We start from the raw sequence: 11,295 nt of genomic DNA, 5'->3' as shown, positions 1-11,295 counted from the left end.
ATCTGTTTCTAACCCCACTGACAAAATCCAGGATCCAGGAAAATACAGTATTCAGCTTCTGTATACTTTAACAGGGTTGAAAATAATCTGCATTTGATTACACTCATTATATAAGGAAAAAGTCTGACCGGTTATAGAAATTGTAAAGAGATTATGAAAGGGTCCAGAGCAACTTTTTTATGCCAAGTGCTCCCACCATTAAATGAGAAGTCCGTGGATCCCCGGTGGGAACCCCTGGTCTACAGAAAGCAACCAAAAATAAGCATTCTGAATTATAGCAGAGAAATTATAACCATATGAACTGACAGAGAAGTGCTTAGTCATTAACTGATTCTCATTTTTTTTGTTCCATTTTTGTTTCTTTTTATTGGTCCAGTCTGATGCAAATAAAATCCAATCCATTTATATGCAACCCTGTAAAAGGACATTTATACCAGTCCCAGCTTGTTGCTCACTAAGTCAGCAATGATATTGCCATCCACGCTTCATGTACACCAGCTATTAGTGCCACCTTTTGTCATATCTTAACTGTCCTATCTGAAGATTTCATTCTAACACAAACCACATTCTCTAAAATGAAAGTGATATCCCTAATGTCACTTTGTCAGTTCACTTGTTCCCATTGTTTATAGGGATCCAGGAGGGTGATAGGGAGATGAGGCTAAAACTTACAAAAATTTCTTCCATTCAACCTTGTACTTTGCAAAATGGCAAACTCCTAAAAATGTAAGCAAGTTCTCATTAAAGAAGTCATTAAATAATTCCCATTAGAGAATAGGTCATATGACCTGGTCAAAACCATCTCAAATCCCCAGGGGGCTTGATGGACTAAATGGCCTAATTCTATTCCTATTCTTATAGTATGTCAAACAGTTGGACTGGTTAAGGAGGAGTAGGGATTTTGGCCAATATTTACAACCACTCTAGCCCTCCAGATCTCTACTTACAAAAGGACCCACAAAATAAAAGCTAGTAATGTTCCTAGTATGAGAAAAGTAGCTAGGTCTGTTGATTCATATCTTACAAATTGATGGGAAATGGAGCATAAATTGCAGTGTTATTAACTCAACAAAGGCTTATGATTGGCTCTCTATCACTTAGTAGCAGGGTGAATTGTTAGGACTAACACTCTATCAGTTATCAAATGCTTAATGCTCCAGGATCAGTTTGCATGATGATGGTTAATGGTTTTCAGGTCTTCCCCAAAATAAGTCTACAGGTCCATCCACTTCTGCCAGTAAATATTACCATGATCTCAAGTGACTGTCTTGAGGATCTTAATCATTTTATATGCTTAATTCATCAAAGTGGGATTGTGGTAGGTGATGGAACACCCAGTGTCAACACTCTGTCAAATTAGTTTTTCTATTAATAAGTGCAGAGTGAATTCCCCGCACCTGACACAATTCAGCACCTACTCAATTATGATCTCCTGCACTAGGATTTCCTCATCCTGAGATTTCTAGTAGTGCTGAAATTAGGTAACATTTTGTAATGAAGGCCTCTACTTGAACTGATTAAAACTGGACCAGTGCCCCAGAAAACTATCTAATCCTGTGCCCCAAACATATAGAGATTGAGTTTGACCTTAAAAGTTGAAGGTCAGTATCCGATACATAAGTTCAACCTTGTTACCTACTCCCAATCTTTAATTTTGATTCCCTAAATTTCCAGGTATGGAAATATTCTCATTTTCTGTCATACCTCTCCTACATTTTTCCTGTTGCTCTATTTATTCCCTAGAGGTACTGGGAATGAGCATACCTTTTGGTTGGGAATCCTTATGCGGTAAAAAAAAAGGAAATTGGCTTGGCTGTCAAAAGACAGATCCTATCAGCAGGACTGTTGGGTGGCGGTATATTAATTTAAATACTGGAGAAAAAGCAGCAACTGTGAGTCGGAGAAATTAAGGCACTTTAAAAGCGGTATATATTAGAAAGCCATTTACAGTCTATAGTGTTGACTGACTAGTTCATACTAACACGTGAATCCATTCCCTCAAAACCAATATTCTGGAAACAGTATTGTAAAACATATTGGAATCTAAATTCTCTAATGCAGGCTCTCATTTGAAAATAAATTAATATCGTCCTTAGAACAGAAACAGAAATTTAAGAGAAGTGGTTATCATATGACATTACTATACAGAGTGATTAGCAGGTCATTATTAAGATGGGAGGACTCATTCAACATCAGTGCAGTAAAAAATTAACCATTTAATTCACACCCTTAAATCACTTTTTTTCCTTGAGAGACTTCAGAAAACAAAGGGTATTAATCTTAAATGTATTCTTTTGTGAGGTAACCCTATCCTTTTATACTATCTGATTCTGAAAACATGTGACATGCAACATGTTGATTTAAAGGCTATACACTGCTTCAGTGAAGAACACCCTGGGACTTGGCTCACATTTTCAAGTAGGAACGAGGCAGCTGCATCCAATGCACTCGACGACAGGCAAATCAAGGCATTTGTTTCTAAAATGCACACGCACACAAAATGCAAATATAAAAAACAACTGCCAATGTTTGAAGTTATATCAATCTACAAAAAAAAAGAGCTTGTAGTAATTTATCCACAAAAATAGTCACAGATAGTAAACCATCAGATACGTCAACATAACCTCACTAGAATATCACAATAATTGTACTATTCTGGAAAATTTACAACCAGACAGAAATGTTTTGTTCAAAGGACATATTTACACAGATGACAGCAGAGGTTGGAGCCGCCTGTCTCCATTCTGCTCACGTAGAGTTCCACTTTCTTCCTGTGGGAATTAGGAGGTCCTGGGTGTTAGTTTCAAGGATGGTGTGGCGGGGTTCATAATCCTCCTTCCTCCTAGCACAACGCTACTTTTCCAGGTAAGGTCAGTGACTGTAAACCATTTGTACTTTAAACCTGTTCCAAGTGTACGTAAAAACACTGAAGGTAATTTCAATTTTTGGCTGTAAAAAAAACTGACAACTTCGGATAAGCTGCCTGTAAAGTAACCGTTCCACTTATCCATTCCACTGAAGTAAAAGATATAATCATCTCTGCTTTTTTTTTTCCTATAATAATTCAATGTAATGATAATGTCACTTATCCTACAACAGTACTAACTTGGTGTTCTGTTGAAGTCAAATCATACAATATATATTAATTTAAAGCAATTAATAGAAATTTCAGAATCAAATATCCATTTACAAAATTGGACATTTTGTTAGGAAAATCCATCTCTGTTGACTTAAGGCCTTGCTTGACAATACAATATATACAGTACCAGTGTGCAAGATTGAGCATCCTAATATATAGTTTAAACAGACACTGCTCCACCATGCTGAGTTAAAGAGACCTTTTTGAAACTGAGTCCATTAGACTTCGTGGGTGAGCCTGCAGGATCTAAAAGCAATCACATCTGACTGATCTCAGGGCAAGCACTTACCACCTGTCACCTCCCTTCACAAGCCATCATTCTCAACAGCAACAATCACCTTTGACCCAACAGAGTAACCCAAGGAGATGTGGAAAGCAAAACAAGGAGGTTTGGGGGTGGGGGGGGGGAGTGCAGGCTATGATGGGTGACCAAAAGCTTCTCAGGGATAGATCTAAAGGAAGCAAAGGGGGTAAAAGTGCTCCATTAAATCCGTGTAACCTTCAGATATCTTCAAGTTCCATGTTCTGTTCATTCACCATTTTTTCTGTTGCTGTTTTGTGGGAGCACAGGGGAGGAGCTTTTCTGAAAATGGAACACCTATTGACAAAAGGACCTCAATAAATGAGAGGCAGCTGTGGCTCAGTTAGTAGCTCTCTTGACCTCATGACACAAGAAACAGTCAATGCTGGAATCTAAAGCAAAAGGCAAGTTAATAGCGACTCAGCGTTTCTGGAGGGAAACAGTCAACGCCTTGGTTGAGACCCTTCATGTGGACTAAAAGATAGGTTTCAATTTCACTCCAGAGACATGACTACAAAAGTCTGCATTGACATTCCAGCAAAGCAGTTCCTCTGCAGGATTGCCCACTGTCGGATATCTCCTATTGTAAAGAAGCAGTAAGCTGCTGGACCCAACCGCCTTCTCACAAGAGATCCTACTGCAGGGGTTATCCTTGGAATCCTGGCAAAGGTTTATTATTCAATCAACACTAAAGCAGATTATCTGGTCACTGTCACTGTTTCTGGAAATTTCCTGCCCAAGGTTTTCCTTCAATGACATCTGTAACTCAACAGTTTTAAAAACACGGCATTGTTCATAAAGCCCTTTGGGGAAACCTGAGTCTCTGCGTAAACAAAAGACTTTAGTAAAATAATGAAATTGCTGACTGCATCAGTTCAACGCTGTGTTTTCTTTCTGAAAAGCTCAAATCCAGGAGTGCATACGTTTTTTGAAAGCATAGTAAATATTCCAATTAGGATTTTGAAAGATTATCAAAAATATTCCTTGCCACAAGATCCCATATTATCTCATTTGAAGAAGGATTCATTGGTAAGGTGCTGCAGAATGAAGTTGCACAGGAATCAAGTTAAAAGCTAACCAAATTACATACAGATTGGTCCTCTGTCATGGGAATTCGCAACACAGCATTCAGCTTGTCTCTTTGAAGTGTACATTCTCCTTGAGGAATTGAAGAAAGGTTTCATGCTTAATGTGGCAGCATTTGGTGCAGCGATGACCCAGGGAAGGGAATCTTGGCTGTTTGTTTTTGGCTGTTCTTTCCCCTATGGTTCTGAAGCCATCATTTAGCCCAGATGAACAGCAGATTGCACAGACTGCCAATGCAACCTGGGACCAGCCCAGTGTGTGGCAACTGGCAGGTCACAGACCGTCACATTTCAGTTGACTCAGTGAGCAACACAAGCCAAGAAAACATCGGCCTCACCAAAAAACCTTGGTGCCAACTTGAAAAATCCCTCTTATATAACCGGCTTGAATTTTTGTACATTGAATGAGACAAAAGAGAGCTATTTCCCTTTTAAGTCTTTTTGCCAAAGACTCTGTTCTCACTAAAACATATATAGCATGGTGATTGCAAGTCTTTAAATGCCTGTCTGAAATTTTTCATCTACAACATTAAAAGAAAACTTTATTCCCCCTAAATGCCCATGTAAAAGTAAACAAGAAAACAGTGTTTCACTTAAAACAAATAAAATCAACCATATTTAGGGTATTTATTAAAGATCTGCCTCCATTCCTAGCCAGCAAATCAATTAGTTGCTTAGAGCCTGGATGTCAGGAGAAAAAACAGCCACTCTTACATCTTCTTCTCTCAGTCCTCTCTAACCCTGCAGATGTAAAGCAGCTCCTGTCTCCTGCCCTGCACCCCAGTAACCGTAAATGGATGTTGGATGCAACATCACTAAATCGCAAACCCGCCCTGCCCACCGTAAACATTACAGAAGCCCTTAACGGATGGTAAGTTTGCAGCAGACTTCTCTGAGTTAACATTGTGCATCATCTTGATAAGAAGTTCTAATATAGAGCAGTTTTTCCACGTAATCTTCTTCTACAAAGGCAGCCACTGAGTGATCAGATTTCACATTAAATATTTCAGCCTGCACTAGAAACCATGCCCTTTCACAAGGTAGTGAGCATTCGCTTTGCAGCTATCATTACCTCTGCTACCACTCAGGCAATGACAACAGCAGAGGGCTTGTCCCAAGTACATAAAGCCACATGAGCTGGATGTAATTTAACATCACAAAGTTAATGTGAGTGCCAAGGCTACACAACCTCATTAAAAACCCTTGACCTTATCCACCTATTTGCACCACCAAGACACAACTTGTTGGCTGCTACTGCCTCAGGACTCTGCTTACAAGCAGTAACTGGCATGATGCCTTTTTAAACTGTGGCTTCTGATGCTCCAGTCTGTGGCTTAAGCACTGGTGCATGGAGAGGAAGGGGGCCGGGTAATAATAAACACAGACATTCACAGACTGGTCTAACGTTTGGGTTGCCAGCAATCCCCCATGTTGTCACAAATGGCAGCAGGCATGCACGGTGTAGGATGGGGTGGGGTGGAAGGGAGCTGGCAGGAGAGGAGGGAGAGATTCATCGCCATCCTCGCGGCCAGGGATTACACAGCCGTTTCCTGATCCTCACGCTGAATCATCTGGTAGTGCTGACGGTTTTCCAGGTAGGCTGCCAGCTCTAGGTCCTTGGCTTTCTCAGCTTTATTTTTTGGCGTGTCCCCCTGTCCGGCCGGGCAGAAGAAGAGAAAAAAAAGTGTCAGACTGTAAACACATACCTGCAGCACAACACTCTGCTTGCACTCAGATGGGACATCACTGACAACAGGTTAACCATCCTATAGGAACAGGCCCTATGCCTTACAGAGCCCAAAGTCTGGTACAGCAGTTCCAAAGCACAGGGGCGCTAGAGGCTGCTGGGAGGAGGACACACACCCTGGTCTGTCACAGGTACAGCCCTCCCTTCATCAATAATTCCAACCACCCAGGCTCACCCCGGTTATGGTCCATTCTTGCTGCTACTGTCAAGCAGGAGGTGCCAACAGCATGGTCCGAAGGGGCTGTCCTGTGCTCTACTGCTTTATGCTCTATATTCATTGATGAGAGACAAACGGCGGCCTCAAATCCAACAAATAATAGATGCCTTATTTTTAAACTGTGATCCTGAGCTCCCCATTCCCCTACAAGATGATACATTCTCTCCACATCTGTCCTGTTAAGACTCTCTCAGGATCTTACATGTTTTAATCAAGTTGGTTTTCGTTCTTCTACCTAATGGAATAGCCGGTCATTTTCACATTGCGGTTTGGGAGAAATTGGCGCTGTGTTTTCTACAGTGTAACTGAAATTCAGAAGATATTCATTAGCTGTAATAGATTTAAGATATCCTAAAGTTGCAAAATATGCCAAATATGTGTTTTCTTTTATTATACAGTAGTTGAAACATTTTAACCCAATGGATCCATTCAGTGCCCATATTTGCATCTAGCAAATACTTAGCATCTATCCTCTGAAGAGCAGCACTGACTTACACCACAGAGCAAGTGCTACTTGTCAGAGGAATAGGACTCCTTTACACTTGATGTGATTGTGCAGAGAGATGGCTGCAATGACATTCCTATGATTATCTTGAAAAGAGGTCAAACCCTCAGTCCAAAATTTGTACTATATGTTTTTAAAAGAGGAATGCACCTCCTATACCAATTTTTTAAGCAACTCCTGATGTCCCTGTACCTATGTGTTTACAAAGTCACCCTTATCTTAAAAATCTGACATTGTTCTTTATGAATCAAAAGCAGCTTTGTTATCTGTTTTTTGAGAATAGTTTTAGCAAGATATGTAAGCACAAAGCTCTGCCAAAACTGGTTGCTGATGTTGGTCAGTATGGCAAGTGCAGGGAGGAAGGCAGGATACCAATGATACTAATTCTGATGTTGAAGTTTGTAGAAGTTGGGAGAGGGGTAGCATAGGCAACATTTATCGCTTGTCTCAGTGGATCAGTTAAACCAGCAATTGAAAAAAAGGGAAAACCAGCAACACCATTGGAACTGATGCCCGATGGCCTGGGAGTGGATGAAAAGCCTGCTGTCCCCACCCCCCAACCCCTCCAGTGTGATGAAACTGGGCATAGATTAATAGTGCAGAATGGGCCATAGTGAATTGGCAGCTCATCTCCTGATATTAGACTAGTTTACTGTCATATTTATGACTCTGTCTACACTTTCCACAGCCTTGGGTAAGCAGTCGACATAATCAAAGACCCCATCATAACCCGGTTATTCTCTCTTCTCCCCATTTCCATTGGACAGAAGACACAAAACTTGAAAATGTGCACCACCAGGCTCAAGGACAGCTCCTATCCTGTCGTTTTAATAGTGTTGAAGATAAAGATGAGCTCTCCTTCTCTCAATCTACCTTGTCATAGTCCTTGCACCTTTCCTGTCCACATGCATTCCATGTCATGTAACTGTAAAATTATACTCTACATTCCGTTATTGCTTTTTCCTTTTGTACGGTGTACGTGTACTTATGTTTTGGAATGACCAAAACAAAACAAAAATCACTGTATTTCAGTACGTGTGACAATACTGAACTAATTACTAATTACCAATGTACACCAGCCACACAATGAAATTCCGTCAATCGCGAATTCAGTTAATATTGTAGAAACTATAAAATAAAGCCACCGTTGAGTACATCCTCTAAAGGTGCTGCCATCATCAAGGACCCTCCCCACCCGAGAAATGCTCTCTTTTCATTACCAACATCAGGGAGGAGGTACAAGAGCTTGAAGACCCAATGTTTTAAGGACAGCTTATTCTCCTCCACCATCAGGTTTCTAAAAGATCCACGAACACTACTTCACTGTTTACTTATTTTACTTATTTTTTCATTATTATAATTGACAGTAATATTTTAATGTCTTGCACATACTGCTGCCTCAAAACAACAAATTTCACAAAATATGTCAGTGATAACAAATCTTGTTCCTGAGAACTGAAAGGTGATTCATAAGAAGAAGCTGGTACTGCACTGAAGGTGATCTTACTGGGACAGGAAACCAAGGGGGTGGATTTTAAAAGTTGCTTACATATTCTCCTTACAATATATAAGGAGATAATTTGTCAAGTTTTCATTTCCCGCTGCTGTCTGTAAGGAGTTTGTACGTTCTCTCCATGACCGTGTGGGTTCCCTCCAGGTGCTCCGGTTTCCTCCCACAGTCCAAAGATGCACCAGTGGTAGGTTCACTGGTCCATAAGATATAGGAGCAGTAGTAGGCCATTCGGCCTATCGAGTCTGTAACACCATTCAATCATGGGCTGATCTAATTCTTCCAGTCATTCCCACTCCCCTGCTTTCACCCCATACCCTTTGATGTTGTGGCTAATCAAGAACCTATCTCTCTCTACCTTAAATACGTCCAATGACTTGGCCTCCACAGCCACTCGTGGCAACAAATTCCACAGATTTACCACCCTCTGACTAAAGCAATTTCTCCGCGTCTCAGTTCTAAAAGGACGTCCTTCAATCCTGAAGTCGTGCCCTCTTGTCCTAGAATCTCCTACCACGGGAAATAACTTTATCATATCTAATCTGTTCAGGTCTTTTCACATTTGGAATCTTTCTGAGATCTCCCCTCATTCTCCTGAACTCCAGGGAATACAGTCCAAGAGCTGTCAGATGTTCCTCATACGGTAACCCTTTCATTCCGGGAATCATTTTTGTGAATCTTCTCTCAACCCTCTCCAATGTCAGTATATCCTTTCTAAAATAAGGAGCCCAAAACTGCACACAATACTTCAAGTGTGGTCTCATGAGTGCCTTATAGAGCCTCAACGTGGTCATTGTAAATTGTCCTGTGATTAGGCTAGGGTTAAATCGGGGGTTGCTGAGTGACACGGCTCAAAGGGTTGGAGTGGCTATTCCATACTGTGCCTCAATCAATCAATCAATCACAGATAAATAAATAAATGTATGTATGTATGCATGGTTCCCAGAGCAAGCCTATCAATAGATTTCCTCCACTTACTTCCTGCAACCCATTCTCTTTCATATGTCCTACTACCAATCTGCACCACTGGTCGTTTACTGTGGTTACTAACCCACTGGGATATGGGAAAACACCTAGAGGGAGATCTCATGCAGCCATAGGGAGAGTGTGTAAACTCCATACAGATAGTAGCTGTGGTCAGGCTTGGATCTGGGTCACTGGAGTTGTGAGGTGCAGCTCCACCAGATGCACTTACTGGCTTTTTAAGAACAGATGAAAGGTTAGGAAGGGAATCATATAACTATGTGCCCATGAGGCTTTCTTTTACTGATTTACACGACGTAAAGGCTGGAGATGTACTGGTAGAGGAGTTTGTGCTCTCAGTGTCTCTGAGGTGAACTGGCAGCTTTCAGAACTCTCTCCTAAGTAATTGCTCCAGCTAGCTGGACAACATCCATTAACAGGCTACGTAGCTTAGTAAGAGCTCTCCCTCCATTATCTTCGCACTTATCCCTTCTGGCCACCCACTGAGGCCCAGGAAAGGGTGGGTGGCTATTGTAAATGAACAGAGCAAGTCAACATTTTATTCTGCAGACCAGTGCAGAAAACAACTTTCAAAATAATTTTTTTTCCAAAGAGAAATATCAACATTATGTTTATTAATTTTCCCCTGCCCCATGTAAAGTTTATAGAAATGTAAATACGGTTCTTAGCTTGGAAACCATTTGTAGTTTTCTATCTAAAGCCAAAGTGATTGAAGAGATCCTTAGGGGAGAAATATCAACTTCCAAGCAGTTTTAAGAGTTCTGTTGAAGTGCCAGTGTGAACTAATTATTAGTGTAACACAGAAAGTACCAGAAACATTTTCTGCAGCCCTATTAAGTTAAATATAATGAATTAGATTGGCCAAGTTGAAAGTTTTCAGTGATTCATTCTTGATATGATCACAGTTTTTAAGTTGAAGGACAAACCCCAGACCAAACATCTGAATACTCTACATGTAACACAGAGTGACTGTCCTTATAATAGTAAAGATGTTAAGGTTATAAATACAACAGGAATTTCCAATTCTTTCCCTAATTGTTTTATTCTGAAATCCCTTCCAAAGTCATTATGGCACCATATACAAACGTTTGTAAATCATCCCAAAATTAAAGTAGTTTGCAAATCTTTATAAAATTCTAAGAGAAACTAATGCATTCTGCTTCAATAATTGTGCAAGTTAGAGACCCTGGAAGGTATCATTTACCGTACCTGTCAGGAAGAACTCACTTCTTGTCAGCCAATTAAATGATTTCTGTGTGTACACTTTTGCAGGTTGAAAAATACTCAGAGGCTTGTAATGCCTTTGTTTTGAAGCAAATGGCACTTTCCAGACATGCTTCACTTTTCTCCTCAGAATAACAGCATTTCTTTTGTCACATACCGAAGGATTGTGTCAGCCAGAGATTAACTTGTTTTAATTCAAGACAAATGATTGACAGGTGACAAACAACCACCCTGCAGAGTTTTGCTGCTGCTTTTCTTTAATCCTTGAGCCCCACCCTAGTAGGCTATAACAAAGAAATAGATCTCCTTCTTGGCCCACTCTACTGCCCCTGCCAACCCAGCACCTCCAAACTCCTCATACTGGCAGGCAATCTCCACACGGTTTCCAAGAACGAACACTGAAAAAGAGCCACTTCCTGCACAACTGTTCAGCCATCTATTTATTTCTCCTTGTGGTTTCTTGGTTCAGGGCTGGTTGTAATAAAACTGAAGTGTGTGCCCAAGAGTTACAATGCCATCTGGAACACTTTGAGCTCTGTGTAAGGAAGCAGAAGCTATCATTGTACAAAGCACCTACACAGCT

General features: G+C 40.7%; 1 protein-coding gene across 5 annotated transcripts in view; it reads right to left on the bottom strand.

Annotated features, from left to right (window-relative positions):
• Positions 1–350: 350 nt before the first annotated feature.
• The window catches only part of dgkza (diacylglycerol kinase, zeta a), a 480,046-nt gene continuing 469,101 nt past the window's right edge, over positions 351–11,295 (bottom strand). For all 5 annotated transcript variants that reach the window (XM_072272235.1, XM_072272236.1, XM_072272233.1 and 2 more), the window contains one exon: positions 351–6,177. In XM_072272235.1, coding sequence (XP_072128336.1) covers positions 6,061–6,177 — 117 coding nt within the window. In that variant the 3' untranslated portion in view covers positions 351–6,060. The remainder of the gene's footprint in view (positions 6,178–11,295) is intronic.

The sequence above is a fragment of the Mobula birostris genome, chromosome 11, assembly GCF_030028105.1.
Source record: "Mobula birostris isolate sMobBir1 chromosome 11, sMobBir1.hap1, whole genome shotgun sequence".
Lineage (NCBI taxonomy): Eukaryota > Metazoa > Chordata > Chondrichthyes > Myliobatiformes > Myliobatidae > Mobula > Mobula birostris.
This window is presented reverse-complemented; position numbering and strand designations above follow the sequence as displayed.